This window comes from Camarhynchus parvulus, chromosome 9 (genome assembly GCF_901933205.1).
Source record: "Camarhynchus parvulus chromosome 9, STF_HiC, whole genome shotgun sequence".
NCBI classification, from domain to species: domain Eukaryota; kingdom Metazoa; phylum Chordata; class Aves; order Passeriformes; family Thraupidae; genus Camarhynchus; species Camarhynchus parvulus.
Window position 1 is genome coordinate 1418006 of NC_044579.1, and position 19077 is coordinate 1437082.

Sequence of the window (19077 nt, forward strand, 5' to 3'; positions counted from 1 at the left end):
CACTAAAAATCCATTGAAACCTCTGGAAAGTGCAGAGCAGCTCTGAGCCCACCTGGAAGGGAGCAGCTGCAGGGGTGGGACCCCTCATTTCTGCCAATCCGTGGGAAATGGAATCAGGAGCTGCTGATCCCCCAGAGCTGCTGGGGATGGAGCCCTGCTGGTCTGAGCCCTCTCAGGTTTCCTTCAACCTTGCTCCTGACATTGCTGGGCAGAGAATGGAGCAGGGCCCCCAGGTGCTCCCATTTCTCCCTAAATAGTTGGAAAAACCCCTATTTTTACTAATTCTGCTGTTTCTCACTAGCTGGGTAAGCAGAGCTAAATGTTTGGAAGTTTGGGGCTGTAAGAAATGCAATTAAGAAATAATTGTGTAATAAAAGCTGGGTGTTTGTCAAGTGAGCAGTGAAACCTCTCCTGGCAGATGAGAGCTGACAATTTATCCCTGCCCTGCCTGTGCAATCAGCCAGAACCTGAGCTGGGAACTCGATGTTGTGATAACTTGTACCCTCAGCTTGTCCAGGACTAATTGGAACATGGGATTAATGGGATCTGCTGAAGCAGCAGGAGGCATTTATAGCTGCAGCCACAAGCAGCCTGAGGCAGGAGAGCCCTTTGGAGCAAACACAGCATGGCCTGAACTGGGCACGGGCTTTAAACAGGGTCTGAAGGCGCCTTCACCTGGTGCCAGTCCCAGGAAAACTTGGATTGGGATCCCTCTGGGAAAGGGCTCCTGCAAGCCCCAAATAAATCAAGCAGCTCCTGCTGCCCAGGTGAGATTTTTTTATCTGTTCTGTATTTTTCTCTGATTTTCCAGCTTGAGGCCGTGGCCAAACCTGGGCTCTGTTTTGATGACGTTCACCATTAACCTGAGACAGATTTTCTTGTGGAAAACCTCCAGAATGCCAGCCCAAATCCCAGAGCTCTGCTCCTGCTGCCTCTCCAGCTTTGCTCAGGAATCAGGGCTCCCCACAGGTGCTGCTGTCCCTGATGTGCTGCTGAAGGAATTCCCAAAATCCAGGTGCTTTTCCCTCTCCTCCCCCACTGCTGGGGCTGAGGCTGGAGCAGGAATTTGTCCCTCCCTTGCAGTGGCACAGGGAAGTTGCCAGGATTTAAGGAATCGCTCTGACATCCCACAGAAGGTGTTCAAGCACCTTCAGTGGGTATTTTTGGTGACTTGGGAATGCAAAATGAAAGAGAATTCCCTGTGCTTGCAAAGGCTTTATCCATCCCCAGTGACTGATGGATGGTAACAGAGCCCATCTGAACAAATCCTCGTTGGGATCAAAGAGCTCCCACTGCTCCTGGTGTTTGGAGAGAATATTTCTGTGCCTCAGTTTTTAGTCTGCTAGGCAAAACTAAGAGGAGAAGATAAAGTCACAAAATTAGGGCTGATCAGAGAAATGCTGGCTCACAGAATGGGAAATGAAGGTCAGGGATTCATTAAACCCAAACCTCAGGGACTCTCCACTGTAGAGATGATTTGAAAAGCAACATCCCAGAACTTCTGAAAAACCCCAAAAGCTTTTCCTGGCTCTCTTGGGAATGAGCTGGGATGGCAGTGAGGTGCTGTGCTGTGTCACATCCAGCTCCTGGGACACTCTGGGTGTTCCTTACCCAGCACCCAGCCTGGGGAATCCTAAAGGGGACACCAAGGAGCCATCCCAGCTGCTCCAGCCTGGCAATCCCTGCAGGTATTCTGTACCCAGATTGGTGTCTTACATTGGTTTTTGTACCAATTCTCAGCTGCCTCCAAGGAACACACCCCACATCCCATTTCCCACTTTATGCACGGCAGTCTCGGAATGCCCCTGGCACACCCCGAGGTCCCTCCTGCTCCCGGAGGGATCTGCTGCCCTCCAGCAGTGTTCATTAGCTCGCCCCTAATTGCCAGTCTCTCATCTCTGTGGGTGGAGGGAGCTGGGCTATAAAAGGGAGGGCATCAGCAGCCTGCACGAGCTGCTGACAGCTCTATTTATAACCCAGCCCGGGCCCCAAAATGTGTTTCTTCCCCTTTTTTGGTGCTGCAAGTTCAGGGTTAGGAGTTCCTGCATGCAGGAGTAACTCCTTTTATCAGCTGCAGACACACAAGGGCAGTTTTTTAGGGATATTTCCTACTTATACACAAAGAGGGGACACGGGGAGGTTTTCTGTCACAAGTTGTTGGGTGGGAAATGGAAAAAATTGGAATAATAGTGATAGAAATTGAATTATTTTTCTATAGAAAGGAGGAATTGTCTTTCCCTGGCTTGCATCTTCTATAAAATAGGGTTCAACTTATCCAGGTAAGGCTGACAGCATAGTCCTGAACAGGTATTTTACATTTCATCACAACAAAACCACCTCTGGTCAACACTTGGCTCTCATTGCTCCATTTCCCTCGTTAGGGTAATTAATTACCCAACTTTTAAACCTTGTCAGACCCAGCATCTTCGGAGGACATCCATCACAGGATTCAGATTGGATTTCAACAGAAAAATCTGCTGATAATGAGCTGAGGAGCATTAATTCTTTCTTTCCTCTTGGTTTCGTCTTTGTGTGTACAAACCAGGTATTTCCTTTGAAATCTGCTGTTTTGTTTCCATCTGTGTTTCTGTTTTAAAGAAGGGAACCTTGTCATTTAGTTCTAATAGTGAATGAATTTCAGTCTGGCCAGCAGTGGTGTGTCCAGCCTCAGGGAGGGCTCTGGCTCCAGTTCTCCCAGCCCAGTTTGGCACTTTTCCCATTCAAACACATCTGCAGGAATGCAATTTTCACCTCCAAGTGTTAAAGCTGCTTCAGAATAATCCTTTGGATTATTAGAGGAGTTAGAGTGGATGATTTCCCAGAAAGGCAGAAATATTCCTGTGTTTTTCAGCAGTTCACCAAGTGTTTCCCACAGATTTTAGTGCATTTTATATAAAAGGTTGATCACCATCAGAGTCTTTTTGGGCATCGCCAGAATTGATTTTTACTCTGGAGGGAACAGAAAACACAAACCCAAACTGGTGGGAGGAAAACCTCTCAGCATGAGGGGTGAAGAGGAACTCAGGGGTTGGAAGGAAATGTTTGGGGCAGGAACCTAAACAGGGATCTTTGGAATGGAGAGAGAACAAGGGAATTACAAATACCAACACACATCAATATGGCAAAATGACCTTTTGTTCTGGCTGAAAGTGCTCAGGAAAGCTCTGAAGTCTGGAGCAGATTTAAATAGTCCTATCACCAAAATGAATAAGAATTAAGAAGGTAAATTAATTCCTAAGGGAAATCACTGTAGATCTCATTAGCTCAGGAACAAGATACCTTAAAACTTTTAATTAAAGATAATATTTACTGCAAATGAATAAGAGTTGGCAGGTTTCAGCAGAAACCATAATCTCATTTATGCAAAGTTTTCTTCTATTAAGGCAGACATCATTAATCTCATTGGAGATGCCCTCCAGCCTGGCAGAGCTGCAGCACGAGGAGCTCCTCACAGAACTCTTTTCATCTGCACAAAGGAGCTGCAGCTGCAGCAGCCCCAGACCTGGAGAAGGGCTGAGCAATTAAAGAGATCCCTGTGCAAACACAGCCCTGCATCCCTGGCACCCAGCACCCCATAACGAGCTCCTTCCTGCACTGCAAAGGGCAGCAACCTCTGCAGCCTCAGCCCCCAAATCCTGCACAGGATCCTGGAAAATGGGAATTAACAACCTCTGCAGCCTCAGCCCCCAAATCCTGCACAGGATCCTGGAAAATGGGAATTAACAACCTCTGCAGCCTCAGCCCCCAAATCCTGCACAGGATCCAGGGAAAATGGGAATTAACAACCTCTGCAGCCAGCCCCCAAATCCTGCACAGGTTCCAGGGAAAATGGGGAATTAGCAACCTCTGCAGCCTCATCCCTGGATTCCTGCACAGGATCCAGCACTGGAGCTGCTCTGGCTGGGAGATTCCATCCCTGGGAGTCAGAGTGGGCACAAGATGGACCAGGGCAGATGTGGAGGGCTGGGAACAGCTGTGGGAAAGTTCCACATCCCTGTCCCAGGGGTAGAAATAATTTCTTTTTACAGGGCTGAGTTCAGGGAATCGTGGAATGGGTTGGGTTGGGTTGGGCAGGGACACCTCCCACTGCCCCAGGTGCTCCAGCCCCAGTGTCCAGCCTGGCCTTGGGCACTGCCAGGGATGCAGGGCAGCCCCAGCTGCTCTGGGAATCCCATCCCAGCTCTCCCCACCCACCAGGGAACAATTCCTGCCCAAAATCCCGCCCGTCCCTGCCCCTGGCAGTGGGAATTCATTCCCTGTGCCCTGCCCCTCCTCAGATTCCCTACAGGAAACATGCCTGGGATGGCCAGGTGGGATTAGAAGAGCCTGGATGTTTCCATGGCAGTCAGGAGAGCAGATCCTCGTTCCATCAGGATCCATCCATGCGGGGATCTGGCCCAAAGGGGAGCAGAGACATCAGAGGGGAATGAACGAGGCTGCAGATCACAGCAACCAGGTGATCCTGCTGGAATTCCCTCAGATCCCAGGGTCTGGGATTCACTCCAGGCTGGAATGTTTCTGGGGAGTGCCTGGTGGCAGGGAATGCTGCCAGGGAAAGAAAGGGTCATCCTGATGCCTTCAGCTTCATATTTCCAGATTCTGCGCTGCATTCTCACAGTGGGTAACTCTGAACTCACACACAGTGCCAGCAGCTCTCCTCACAGCTCAGGCACACAGAACAATCCTTGGCCAGCCCCAGAACCAAGGACACCGCTGCAGCTTCAGCCCCAAAAGTGCAAACAGCAGGGGATGGAGGGGAGAACCTGGGAGGGTGGGACTGCACAACCTGGAGCTGGAACTGGACAGTGAACCCCAATGTGGAAATGGACCAAAACTTGTAAAAGTGTGAGAACTCCTGACCTGGGCTCCATCTTGGGTGTAGCCTTGGTCAGGCTCTTGCACTGCCCAAGGTGTGCACTGTAAAGGCTTTTTAATAAATCCCTGCTTTATTCCTTTATCATTTCCAGCCTCAGTTCCAGTGGTGTCTTACAAGAATCAAGCCCAGGTGAGCTCTGGGGATGAGAGAGCAGCAAATAAACCAACTCAGGGAGGCAGCTCTGCCTCTGCTGGGCCTCCTGTGAGCAAACCTCCTGCCAGCTGGGACGGGTTTTATTGCTCACACACAGAACTCTCGAAATAAACTTTGTTTGAAGCCACACACAGAATATTACAAATGTTTTAGTAACCTCAACCTCTGCACTGCAGCTACTCAAAGATTCTAGAGTTATTTAAAACTGCTCTGAAGGTAAAATTTATTCACAGTAAAAATGCCACAAGCAGCGTTTCTAAATCATTTACAGTGGTCATTTATTAATTACTTGTCAATATTCTGATCCTCCTCACGCTGGATCCCTGCAACAGCAGCTCCGGGTCCCTCACCGCAGCCTCTCGCTCTGTCCCACGCCCCGCAGTTTCCAGCCGCCGGGAGGAGCCCGCAGCTTTATTTTACTGCCATCTACTGGAAAAAAATGACATTTTTTTCTCAAATCGCCGAGGAGCGGGACGCGCCGCAGCCCCGCTGGGGCCGGGCCTGTCCCCGCCTGGCACTCCCCAGGACCGGGGGCAGCCCGTGGCAGAGCGGGGCTGCGGGAGGGGCTGCGATTCCCGCGATTCCCGCGATTCCCGAATTTCGGGAATTTCCGGAACTTTCCCGATTCCCAGCGCCCCTCCGGGGCGGCGGCCCCGCGGTCGCCACGGCAACGGCGGCGCGCGGAGAGCCCCGCCCCTCTCGGCGGGCCGGCCAATGGGAACGGCCAGGGGAGGTCACGCGCGCGGGAGGGGCGGGGCGGAGCGGCGCGCGGCGCGGTGAGGAGGGGCCGCACGGGGCCGGGGGCGCGCAGAGCGCAGCGGCCGCCGCCATGTTCGGGGGGCTCGGGAGGTGCTTCGAGGACGATCCCTTCTTCAGGTAAGGGGCGGGCGGCTTCGGGGCACGGCGGTGAGGCGGAGGGGGACCGGCCGAGAGCGGGCTGAGGCGGCGGTGGGCTCCCACGGGCCGGTCCGGGGCTGGAAACGGGCGGGCAGGGTGGGTGTGTGGGACCGACCGTGGGCTGAGGCAGCCCCGGGGGTCGGTGCTGATTGAAGGGGTCGGGGCGGGTTAAAGGGGTCGGGGCCGGTTAAAGGGGTCGGGGCGGGTTAAAGGGGTCGGGGCCGGTGGAAGGACCGAGACCGGAGCACACTGTAGGGATCGGTGCAGGTGTCAGGACCGGGTCGGGTTAAAGGGTCCAGGGCAGTATAACGACCAGGGCAGGTTGAAGGGGTCGGTGCCGGTGCAGGAGCCGCTGTCGGGGCCGTTGGACCGTCCGTGTGTCCCGGCCGGTACCGCCCGTGCCCCCTGAAGCCGTGCGGGGGTTAAACGTCCTCAGCGAGCTTCCATAGCGAGAGTTGAGTTTGCCTCCCCTCTCAGCAGGGAAGGGTTTAATCCACATTTCACACAGAGGAGATCTTCACCTCCTTGCTGGAGATCCTGGAGTTTGTTTGCTCTTCAGGTTCCTAAGTACAGGTCGTGAGCAGTGCAGCTCATCCGGATTTATGTGCGTGTTTAATTAATCGCTTAGCCACAGGCTGTCTCTGAACTCCTCTCAGTGCCAGCACTACTCAGAGCACCAGGTGTCCTTCAATTAAAACTTTGCCGACGCGTGTGTGAGAGCACTGATGGCAAATTGTCTCCTTGTGCTCGTTTCCCGAGGGGATGGTGCTGCTTTACCCCAGCAGACTGGGTTCTTATCCCCTGTGAGGTACAGGGAGTTCAGAGAAGCTGTGGTGCCACATCTCTGGAATTGTTCAAGGTTGGATGGGGTTTGGAGCAGCCTGGGGTGCTGGAAGGTGTCCCTGCCCATGCAGGGGGTGGAACAGGACCATCTTTTAGGTCCTTTCCAACCCAAACCATCCTGTGATTCTGTTTCCGTACCATGAGCACAGTGGTTGCTCCTGTCTGTGAACTCAAGTCTGAGCCCAGTTTATTCCCTGTGGGAATCTTCTTTTGCCACAGATATAAGTAGTGAGTGGTGCAAATGCTTCTCCCCTCAGCTAGAGCTGCTGAATTACCTGCTCTGGCCCCATTTCATGTCTTTGGTCAGAAACTGTGATTTATACTGGATGAAAACGGGATCAGAGTACGCTGAGGAACCTCAATAATTATTTTAAATCTTTGAAAAAACCCCAGGAATTTAATTAGCAGCCAAGATAAGGGGTGGGTGAGGAAGGGAGCAGCAGGCCGTGTGATGTGGTTTGTTGTCTTCATCTCCTGGTTACTGGGAGCTCTGGCTGGGGCTGCTTAAAGGAGAATCTCCTACAGCACATTCCAGGAGAATTCCCAAAGCTGTGCCACACACATTAGCACTCTTGGTTTCTAGGAATATTCCTGCTGTTATAACAATTTGTGAGCTCTGTGCAGGAAACTTCCCTATGCAGATCCTCTGCATGAAATTAAAGTAATAATAGAAATTATGTCTTGTTTGAAATAACAATTGCTTATTTATTAATTTATTCCTTGTTATTGTAGCCACAAGGATTGCAGGAGGTGGAGGCAGGGAGTGAGTGTGAAAGATGAGCTGGAAATTGAGACTCATTTTCTCAGCACTGTCCTGTCAGGCTGCTTTGCATACAGTGAAGGAAATGAGCTGATTACCTCAGATAAGATTAGCTCCAAAATAGAGTCATAATGGGCTGCAGCTGCCTCATAAGGAGAGAGTTTGGTGCTGAACTGGGAATGGTGCCCGGCTTGGAGCCCCTGTGGAGCAGCTGTCCCAGGGAAGCAGCAGTCAGTCAGTCAGTCACCCAAAGGTGCAGGGCCAGGCTGGGCTCCGTCCCTGACACCCTGCCCAGGTGCAGGGCTTGTCTTTGCCCTGCCAACTGCACGCTCTGCATTTCATTCTCTTCAGTTTGTTGTGCCAGGTGTTCTCTCCAGGCACAACAGCTGCAGCCTTACATAACTTCCTGAGTGGGGGGAAAAAATGTAATCTTTCCATCTAATAGCTAATAAAACGAAACAATACAGTTTACAAAAGTAATAAGTGGGATTTATTGTTCTAGGACTGATTTTTCATGCACTGAAGTAAGCATTAACGTTATACTTCCATGTTTAATGTCAGGTGAGGGTCAGGTTAATGTATATTAGAAAATTCTGTTACTGCAGGGTGCTGGAAGAATAAATGTATACATTGTCTCCATTCAGAATTTAATTTTCAAAATAATTTAGTGTTCAACACAGAAAGGGCACAGATGTGGTGTGCAAAGCTCTGTGAACCCCTCACTTTCTCCTCATCACTTCTGTGCTATAACAAAAATCTCGGCCTTCTCATCAAAAGTATCTTCCCCCAAAAATAAAGGGTCATATTTAAGTCAATAATTGTTACAGTGTCCTACACCTGCTGCCATCCCATAAAATCTGTGCTTGGAGCAAGGATCTTCAATTCCTGCAGGTCCCCTGCAGAGACTGTGCCTTGTTCAGTATGTCTGTGTCTGTCAGGGTGAGCTCCTCCTCTTGGAATTCTGGCTTGAGTTTCAGTCATTGGAACCACCAAGGTTTAATTCCTTGGAAACTGTGTCTTCCACATGGATTTTCTGTTCCCTTTCCGTTGGTTTTACCCTACTCCACATCATACCAAAATTCAAAATAATTATTTTTATTAATTACTCCCTAAAATTTGGAATTGAGGGCCTTTCCTCCTGTTCCTGAACCTGCCATTCCTCAGTTTGTGTCTGATTTCCCTGTCCCTGGTACCAAGGAGCTCTTTGTGTGTGATAACCAAACCTCTCTGGGGTTTGGGATCTGCTGGAATGGTGCACATCCCGAGGTGGTGCTGGTGTGATTCCTGCCCTTGGCTCATGCCAGCACTTTTTCCATCTGTTCTTCATCCTGGGCTGGGTGAGCTCCTTATCAGCCAGGGCTGGAGCCAAGGCTGGGAGCAGAGCAGGGGCTGCTCTGTGGCATCACTAAAACACTTTCTGGGCTGAGTTTAAGTCTGGGTATAGCTTAAAGGGATATTTTTGTGTGAAAAAAAATCCTGTTTCAAAATTAATCCAACCTCATGTTTGCCTTTTTCACTTGAAAGGGGAAAACATAAACAGAAAGTGTGACTTTGGCACAAGATCAAAGCAGCCACGTGATGTGGGAGCTGCTTTTTGTGGGGCTGGAGATAAGGGGTGGGAGCAGCAAAGCTGGGCAGGAGATAAGTGGGCAGGGAAAAGTCAGGGGTAGCCTGGAGCATTCCCCTCTGAGATGTCCCAGGAAAGGCTCTGCTGTCCTGGAGGGCCTGGGGAGTGCCAGGAATTGAGGGGAAGGAGGATGAGCTGTATTAAACCTGAATAACCATACCTGGGAAATGACTGTTCATGGTAATAAGGTGTTTTCAGTGGGGTAGCAAGGAGGAAGATGAGATGGAAGGAGGAAATGAAGCGGGGTCGTTTGTGTGGGGAGTGTTCATTTGCAGCCTGGCCCTCAGGCAGCAGCACTGCTCGTACCCTGCACTTCAGAAAAATCCCTGCTTTGTTCCTCTTTTGGCCTTAATTAGGAATATCAGGGCTTGTCCAGCTTAGAGAGTTTGGGAAGTTGAGCAAGGTTTTCCTTGCAAGCCAAGCTTTGGGAATAGCAGTGGAGCTCTGTACCAGTGGAGGAGGGGGAAAATAAGAGGAAAAAAGAGGAAAAGAAAAAGCCAGTGAGAATCTCCTTCCTAAGCACAGGAAAGGGATGTGGGAACAGGATTTGTGGAGAGGGAAGGCACAGGTGCAGCAATGGGTGACTGTAAGAGATGGAACTGGCCTGAATTTAGGGGATAATGGGTATTTTTAAGCATGTGGGACAGGGAGAAGGAAAAGTTGCGAACTGCCAACAGGATAAATTTGAGGGATGAGGGGGATCCAGTGGGACACAAGGAATTCAGTGAATAGGACTGTGCTAAGCATTGGAAGATGAAGAGGGAAAACTTAAATTATTTTATTGTCAGGTGTTGGAGGTGGAAGTAGTGATAAATAAAATATGGGCCAGTTTATGGTTCTGGCAGGTATTAAACACAGGCTGGAGTGAAAGATGCAAGGATGGATATTTTGGAGAAGATGGGGAAAGAGGAATAAAAGGAATAGGGACAGCCAAGAGTGAAGGAGAGCAGTTAGGGCAGCTGAGAGAAAATAGAGCTCAAACATCCAACCTGAGAGATGGGAAGGGAAGAGGAAACCAGAGTTTGTTAGGAATGGGAGATTGCCCAGTTGAGTCCTGTTCAAGTAAAAATTTAGGAAAAAGAACCCTATGGAATATAATATTAAAAAGCAGAGTTTGAACTAACGTGGAGCCATTGTCCATGAGCTGGAATAACGCGGTGCCTCTCTGGCGTGCAGGGATCCCTTTGCTGCCCACCATGAGCACATGAGGCAGGTGATGAGGAACTTCTCCGAGCCTTTTGGGCGGGATCCGCTCCTGAGCCTCCCGGAGGGAGGGGAGAGACCGGCGGAGAGGAGAGCGGGCGGCAGGGCCCAGCAGGACTTGCAGGTGGCCACGAGGGGCCCCCGCAGGGTAAGTGGTGTCCCGGGCTCGGAGGCTGCTCTGGAATGGGCATTCCTGGGAAACAGCCCTGGCTCTGTTCCTTTACAGGCATTTCCTGGGAAACAGCCCTGGCTGTGCCCCTGGAGCCTCCTTCAGCTCTTCCATCACTCGGGGAAATGGGAAGGGTTCCTCTGTCAGTTCCCTCATGGCACATCCCTTATCTCTGCTGAGCATCTGTCTGGGTTTTACTGATCACTGAACAGATATTTAATGAACAAACTGATCACTTATCCAGTGCTTGCTTTCATAAATTCAATACATTAAATGTTTCTGTTAGAGAAAGGCACTAAAAATGTCCCTCCCACATATTGTCTACATGTATTTCCTTTTCATGTTAACTGAAAAAGGTGCCTGGATGTGACTGCCCTATCCCTGGAAGTGTTCAAGGCCAGGTTCTTTCCAGGTCCCTTCCAGCCCAGCCCATTCCATAATTCCATGATACATTTGTTCATTTCAGTCCCTTGTGTGCAGCTGTTTCAGTTTGGTTTCCACAAGCCTGGGTTTCACCACCTCAGGAATATCCATGCATGGATTTTAAACCCTGTTTCAGCTTTGCAGCTGGGAATAAACACTTCATGCTTTGAATTTGGGCTGATTGTTAATATTCTCTCAGATACAAACGTGTAAGAATTAAAGCTTAGGGAAATTGGTGTGGAATTCAGTATTTCTGTGTGTTAGGAAGTCTGTGTTTAACTGAAGTGTTTTTTCAGCTCAGGGCATGCAGGACCATCATATCTAAGCCTTATCTAGAGATGTATTTATAGAGGATGAACGTTGGGAGCTGGTTCCTTTCCCTGCAGATACTCAGCAGCTGCCTCCCTGTTGCTTTCATGCTTCCCACTGGATTTCCAGAGACTGTTAAGAAAGGCAGGTGACAGAGGCTGGTGGCCAGGCCAGAGCTGGAGCAGAGCCTGTCACCTGCAGCTCCAGAGGGGAGCTGGCACATTCCTTCCCCTGCTCATCCAGTTCCTGGCAAATATAGAAACTGCATCTAATTAGGGCATCATCCTCCGTCTGCTGATCCTGAAGCCTTGGATCAGTGGTGCCTAAAGCCAGATCAGAGCTTTTCCTTTGGAGACAGAACCTGTCAGGGCTCAGGGCTTGTGTTCCTGTTCTGCAGTGAGGGACAAAGGTGAGGCCCAAACCCTTTATCTGTGCCTGCAGCAGCAGTTACAGCTACAGGAGCTCTGTGGTAAAAGAATTCCACAGCTGTCAAACCCTTCCCAGGATCCTCTGATGTTCCTCCTGTTCCACTGAAGAGCTGTCAGATGTCACACCACACTCAGCACAGGTTGCTTTGCCTTGTCATCTCAAACTGCTGCTCCACCAAGGACTGAGACCCTTAAAATTACATTTTATGTAGGAAAAGGTGGAGCTTTGCTGCCATGTCAAAATACACTTCATTCAAATTACTGACACTGATTAGTTGTGTTGTAATTCCGTGTTTAATTAAATTGCAGCACGCCTAAAACTGCTTTAAAAAGAACCAAATTAGTTGGGACAATGCAAGGAGTGCCACTGTAGGATTCAAATTTAAAACTGCATTTCCTTTCTCCAGCAGGTTTGTAGTTCAGTTTTTAGGGAAAGGGGAATGAGCTAAAACATATTAGGAGATGCTCTTAATTGGTTTTTTTGATATCTGATTATCCTGTATATCAAGCAAATGTTTTAACAGCTTTTAGTGGCTTTTTGGTGTTATAAAACAGAGTTTATAAGCTTTGTATGCCTAATAACTTTCACTAGTGAGGACTTGATGTTGAGAGGAAAAAAAATATTATTATTTACAGCTCTGCCTAATCTGACAGAAACCTGAGGAATTCCTAGAGCTATTCCAGAACTGGAGAATTCCTTTTTTTCCATTAAAGTTCCTGCCAGGGGTTGGGTCCTTCTGGCACCCTGTGTGTCTGCAGCCCTTATCTGACTCTCCAATCTGGCTTTCCTGGAAACACCCCTGTGCTTCCCAGGATCTCACTGCCCTGCCATGCAGGAACCCTCAGTATCAGTGGGATAATTTGTTGATTTGTTGATTTTAATCAGCTTTCAGTGCTGCCTGACTGGAATGGAGCATTGCAGGGTGGGGCCTCAAGTGTGAGATCAGCACAAAGGTTCTTGTGGGGTTCAAATGTTTGCCAGCCTCCAAGTGCTTTTCACACACTCTTATCAATATTTATCAGATGTGGTGGCAGTTATCATTTTCTAACATCATCAGTATAAATATATTATTTCCACATATCTAGGGATCAATTAATTAATTAATTAATTACCAAGGCCCTCCTGAGTGATTTTGATTAGATGAGAAATGTTTCATGCAATCTGTTTTATATAAAAGTAATTTCTGCTGTTCCTGATAATAATTCCACATGTTGCTCCTTTTTTTTCCAGGCCACCAGCTTCTCCCTCATGCCCTTTGCAGGTTTTGGGAGAGGGGTTAGTATCCCTGGAGTAGCTCCTGTGTAAGCTGTGTGTAACCAAAGCATGGCAGAGGCTGAGCTCTGTGCTTGCATCCTGCTTTTGGTGCTGTTTGCAGTTTGGGAATAAGAAAATCCAGGGGAAAAATCCTTCCTGGGGCACTAAGCTGTGGATATGGATGGGATAATCCCTGGGGAAGCTGCAAACCTTGAGTGCTGCTGGAGAATGCTTTTGTGGGGGTGGCACAAAGCCACTGCTCCCAGCAGCCCCTGGAGATGGGCTTGGGGTGGTTTCCAGCTGTGCTTTGGGCTCTGCAGTGTCCTGTTCAATATCCATCATCTGTCCACAGCTCTCGCCCAGAGGATTCCAATTGCTTGTACTCAAATAAGCTGAAGATTTTCTGTTCTTTAATTTTACTTCATTTTGGGCTTAAATGCAGCTTTAATTTTGCAACATTGAACTACATAACTCTGGAAATGAATTTATTGAAATTTAAACACTGAAGAGTCATACAGCACTTTCAGAGCAGAAGCTGGTGAGGTTTATGAACACATTTGTGAAATAATTGGATACTTGAATATCCAATTATGAACATTTTTGTTAAATAAACTCATTTTGTGGCCAGTTTGACATCTGAGTGATAAATCTTCCACTTTCATCTTCCCAATATTTCCATCTTAATCCAACTCCCTCAATTTCCTTCTGAAAAGGTGCATTTTGGCTTGTCTGTGTGTGAAGTGCGTTCTGAAAGGCTTTTTGAGTTAAACTGCATGTGAAAACCAGCTCCAGGACTGGGAGAGTTGAGACTGTTTGAACTGGAGTCTTTCTTTCCCCCTTTTTCTAGTGGGATGCAGATTTTATGGATCCATTTTCTGCAATGGACAGGATGATGTCAAACATGAGGAACAACATGCTGGAAATGCACAGGAAATTCGTGAGTTCTTTTGAAAATCATTCTGGAATTTATTGCACTGGAGAGTGCCAGTTACTGCAAATATTCCTCAGAAAATAATGCCAAGAAAAATGGGATTACTCTCAAGGAGATAGTAAGAATTAAGGGGGTTTTTGCCCAGGTTATATTGTGTTTATAATTTTTCTTTATTCTTTGAAGATAAAACTGAAGTTTTATGTGGTGCCAGGAGGGTTAATTTTGTGAAGGGATATTTTCCATAATAAAATAATAAGGAATAACTCTTAGCCACAAGTTCTAAGTTGCAGTAATGAGCCTGCCTTGCTTTGTAGGATGACCTGTCCATCCAGCCCGAGGGACACAGTTTCAGCTCCTCCTCCATGATGACCTATTCCAGAGTGGGGGATGAACCTCCCAAAGTTTTCCAAGCCACGACCCAGACCCGCACAGCTCCGGGAGGGGTGAGTGATGCAGGAGCTGGGCACTGCCCAGGATTCAGGTGCACCACACCAGAGCAGGGTCTGCAGCTGCTTTTCCTGCGCACAGTTACTCCTGGGATTTACAGAATCCTGGCATCACTGAGCTTGGATTGAGTCCAGTCTGTGCCCGATCCCCACCTGGTCACTGAGTGCCACCTCCAGGGATGGGCACCCCAAACCTCCCCGGGAGTCCCTTCCAATGTTTATTCACCCTTTCCATGGGGATATTCTTACTGATGTCCACCCTGAGCCTCCCCTGGCCCAGCCTGAGGCTGTTCCCTCGCCTCCTGTCCCTGTTCCCTGAGCAGAGTCTGACTGCACAAAGAAAATTTAGGGATTGAGGAAAACACAGGGCTCTCCAACCCTGCTCTGTATTAAAGGTCTGATTTCCTCCCTGTAATTTTGTGCTTTAAGTACACCCCAAAATAAATTACAGACCCATCCAAGGCTGGGAAAACAGAGCACAGAGCAGCAATTTTCCAATGCCCTTCTCTTTGCTGTAATGAATCCTTTTCCTGTCCACTTAAACTCCAGGAGAGGCACTGATTTATGCAGCCCCTGCCTTGAAAGCACTCCTTTGGCCAGACACTTACATAACCCTGAGCTGCAGCTCCCTTGCAGCTGTTGTGTCTAATCCTGCCGGGAACTGGGGCTGGGAATGTGAACCTGGCCCGGGCCGTGAAAGCCTAGACAGGATCCCTAAAGGCCGTGGGCAGGATTGGCTGGGAATGTGTCCCAGCTCCTGCACAGCCCTTATCACAAGGCTGCTAATAATAGCCCAGGACACTGATAAGGGCCAGCCTGCTTCCAAGCCAGTCAGCACCACAGCCCAGTAACTGGTTGTTCCTCACGCTGGGAATTCTGGCATCGGGTGTTGCTCTTCTGTTGCCAAGGAGAATGTTGGAACCTTGGCTCTGTAGCATTTTTGAACTGAGGGGTTTTTCCCCAATAATTAATACCCAGTTAAAAAACTTGAGGTGTTGTTTCATCTTCCTCTCTGGTGGCCGAAGGAAAATAGGTTTGATTTGTGGTTTTTTGGTGTGTTCATAGCAAACACAGGAAATGAGAGAATTGGAAAAGCCTGGAAAACTTGACTTTTGTAAAGGAAAGATAGAAAATTATTGGGGGAGGATTTAACCCTTTGCATGGGCCTGGAGTGCCAGCACAAGTGGGAATGACTTCCCACTGCAGAGAGCAGGGTTGGATGGGATATTGGAAGGGAATTCTTCCAGGGAAGCTGTGGCTGCCCCTGGATCCCTGGCAGTGCCCAAGGCCAGGTTGGATATTAGGGACAGTGAGAGGTGTCCCTGCCATGGCAGGGGTGGCACTGGGTGGGCTTTAAGGTCCCTTCCAACCCAAACCATCCTGGGATTCTGTAAACTCTTTTTACCTCATTTTTAGTTGGAAGGACACTCAGTTCCCTTTTTTTTTAAACAGGTTAAAGAAACAAGAAAAGCACTGAAGGATTCTGAAAGTGGTCTGGAGAAAATATCTGTTGGTCACCACATCCAGGATCGGGCTCATGTCATCAGAAGATCCAAGAACTCCAAGACTGGGGATGAGGAGATGAACCAAGAATTCATCAACCTGGATGAATGTAGGTCTTTTTAGGCAGTTAATGAACTTTACAGTGTTTCACACTCTGATTTGGAAGTTCCAGCTTGGGGTGTCTTAAAAGGCACTTTTAGACTGAAAGTCTCCAAATCCAAATTCTCTTTTATAGATCCCAAAAACAGTTGCAGGCCATGTGGAGAATTGCGGACTACAAAGCTTAAAATCACTACCCAAAGCCCCTAATACTCATTAAATGGTTTTTTCCCCTCTTTATTAACATTCCAAATAAATGTGTCTGTTTTCCAGCTGAAGCTGGCACCTTTGATGAGGAGTGGCAGAGGGAGATCATGAAGTTCAGGCCTTGCCGAAGCAGAGCAGCTGTGGAAGCTTCAAGATCCAGGAGTGCCCATTACAGCCCCAGGGAAGGTGGATCAAGAAGGTAAAACCAGTTCCCTGCTGTCCTGCAGGATAAGGAAATTCCAGCAGCAGAAGGAAAATCCAGTGCTGGAGCAATGTTCCAAGGGGAACTGCAGGTTTTATTCCTCCTGTTTTCATGGAGATTGTGACCATTGTTGTTCTTTTTCCAGAGAGAAGCCACTTGGAGCTCCAGGATCCAGGGTGCCCAGGGATTCCCTGGAGGCTCTCAGTGTGAAAGGAACTCCTGTCCCCCTGAAGGGCTCCAGGAATTAACTGTCCCCATTCCCTGGGGACAGAGGTTCCCTGGAGCAGATGAATGGTGCTCAGTGCTCGTGTCCATAAAAATACACCTGGATTTGTGACCAATCTCTGCTCTGTGTTGTGCCTTTGCTCCTCCTGCTTCTCAGTGTCCTCAGCTCCTCAGTGAATTCCAGCCCTACAACTTTCTGCCTAAAAGCACTTTATGGAACATCTCTAAGCCTGGTAGAACCAGCTTGGATTTGCAGAGCTGTTCTGCTCCAGCTGCACCAATCTCAGGCTTTACTAAGCCTGGTACTGCAACTCCTCCTTCCCACTCTGAGTTGTGCAAAAAGCAAATTTCCTTTATTTTAGGTTGCTGAAATAATTACTGGTTTCTAGGTTAATTAATAGAACTTGAATACACTGTAAAACACTACTTTAAAATCATATTATAATTTGTTACAGAACCCCACACACCCCTTGCTGTAACATAGAGGAAATACTGAAATATGACAATACTTTACATTTATCAGAGTTTTTATGTTAATAAGCTGTGCTTGCACCTCATTTCCTGTGCCTGAACTGTCAACTTTGTATTCCTGATCCTTTGTTTCCTGTGGAGTTAGCCCATCATTTTCCATTTTGAGGATTATCTGTAGTATTTAATTACTTTAATTATCCTATAGTAATATCAGCATCCTGAGATCAACTGCAACTAGGAATTACTCATGGGAAAAATACATGGGAGAAATGAGTTTAACTGGAATGATTTCCCCATTTCTTGTGTTGTAAAGAGCCCTGGATACAGGAACCCCTCTCCTTTCTGTGTTCTTTGTGTTTTACTGAGGGTAGAATGACCCTAAATCTACATTTGATAGGAGTTTAGAAGAGCCAGCAGTGTATGAGAGCAGGAAAAACCTGGGATTCCAGGTGTTCAGTCCCTGTACTGTTCTACCATGCAGAATTATCCCTGTGGTGTAGCAGAAAGAATTTCTCTAAATTTATATATAAATTAATAACACTAAAGCTTTACATAAATTCAAGGCTCCATTATAATGTAGCCTTTAAAAGTACTGTTTGTATGAGAAAATAGGGTTTAATAAGTCAAGAGTAATATTTGTTTGGCCAAAAAGCCTCTAAATCATATTTCGTCTTCCTGCTTAAGGTTATTTAATTTTAATTAATTAATGCTTATTAATGTGCAAACCCAATCAGCAGCACTTCTGTTGAGCTCTGAAAAGGGAAGGACAATTATTTGCTTGTGGTCTCTTCCTGAATTAGAGAAGTATCAGTGGCAATAAGTTGATGTGATCAATGTTAATGGCAATAATTGAACCCTTTAATGAGCAGTGGGGGTCAGGGGGGTTGGACACCCCTTGAAGTCAGAGCTCAACCCAGGGACTTGTTTTCCATCCCCTGGAGACAACGTGGATTCTGCAATTAATTTATGAGATAATCTTCTCAGTAATTAACAGCAGCAATGTTTCCTGTGTTGGAATTGGAGCAGGAATCTTGGAGAGCTGCTCCTGTTAAATTGAAAATTCACCTGACAACTTGGATTTTTGTGTGAAATAAAACAAGAACATCTTGGGTTTGAAATGACAGGGGGAAGAGGTGAATATTCCCTCCAGATCCCTTTGCTACACCAAGACTGTTCTCCAATGTAAGGCACAAGTTGTGCTCTGTAAAAGCAGCTGAAATTGCAATTCTTTAATAAAAGTTATTTATTATTTATGGGCTTTGTTGGTTTATTCTACACTGCAGAGGGACTTGGTCATTATTTAGTTTGGGCTGCTTTGAAACAGTTCAGTGAAGGAAACCTGGGCTCTGCGAGTTGTCCCTGGCCAGGGAGGGATGGAATGGGATGGGATTTAGCAGAACCACTCTGGGATCCTCTGGAAATCCCTCCGTTTCCAGAGGTGAGCATGCGTTTTCCACAAAAAACAAAAGCTTGATAGAACCAAACAGAGTACGGAGAGGGCCTCTTTCTCTGTTTCAGAGCAGCTCCTGGAGCCTTTGCAGGTATGAAGAGCTGCTCCCGGGAAGTAATTTTGTATCAAGAATAGATTTTAACAGCGTGTTCCAAACGGGTCCCTGTGCCCCATCCCAGCCTTGTGTTCCCCTTTCCCGGCACTTCAGCCCCCGGGCCAGGGAGCGCCGCTCTCCACCCGTTTTTAATTCCTGCTAATTCCCGAACTCCCGGGCTGAGATTCCCGCCGCCGATGCGGGCTCCGTCCCGCTCCGTGGTTTGGCTGAAATCCGCCCCTTTCAGGCCGCAGTGGGAGAATTCCGCACACCGGGAACCCCCACGGCTGCCCAGGATCGCTCCCGGGAAGGGACCAGCCCGAGGGCTCTCCGGGATGGGCTCGGGGCGAGCCTCCCCTCTCCATTCCCCCTCAGGGCTCCCGCCGCAGCCGGAGGAGCCCGTGAGGGGCCGGGCGGTGAGAGCCTCCCCTCTCCATTCCGCCCCTGGGGCTCCCGCTTGGTGCCACCGCTCCCTGAGGGGCCCGTGAGGGACCGGACGGGACCGC

The 19077-nt window shown here is 48.3% G+C and overlaps 1 protein-coding gene across 2 annotated transcripts; it reads left to right on the top strand.

The window, feature by feature from the left end:
• The first annotated feature begins 5789 nt into the window (after positions 1–5789).
• MLF1 (myeloid leukemia factor 1) lies at positions 5790–18280 on the top strand. Of its 2 annotated transcripts, XM_030954092.1 has the most exons (8): positions 5790–5905; positions 10333–10507; positions 12920–12964; positions 13791–13880; positions 14189–14317; positions 15773–15932; positions 16196–16328; positions 16477–18280. In XM_030954092.1, exons 1-8 carry the CDS (start codon positions 5859–5861, stop codon positions 16577–16579), a joined length of 882 nt encoding a protein of 293 aa, XP_030809952.1. In that variant the 5' UTR covers positions 5790–5858; the 3' UTR covers positions 16580–18280. The 2 variants fall into 2 exon arrangements, with proteins under 2 accessions (XP_030809952.1, XP_030809953.1); XM_030954093.1 differs by lacking the exon at positions 12920–12964.
• Positions 18281–19077: the final 797 nt, after the last annotated feature.

What these genes read in the sequence shown, in the direction of transcription:
- MLF1 (XM_030954092.1), top strand. Translation starts at nt 5,859, where the DNA reads ATGTTCGGGGGGCTCGGGAGGTGCTTCGAGGACGATCCCTTCTTCAG. An exon ending in GAGGACGATCCCTTCTTCAG is followed by an intron (nt 5,906 to 10,332) that starts GTAAGGGGCGGG and finishes TCTGGCGTGCAG; the next exon opens with GGATCCCTTTGCTGCCCACC. An exon ending in AGGGAAGGTGGATCAAGAAG is followed by an intron (nt 16,329 to 16,476) that starts GTAAAACCAGTT and finishes TTCTTTTTCCAG; the next exon opens with AGAGAAGCCACTTGGAGCTC.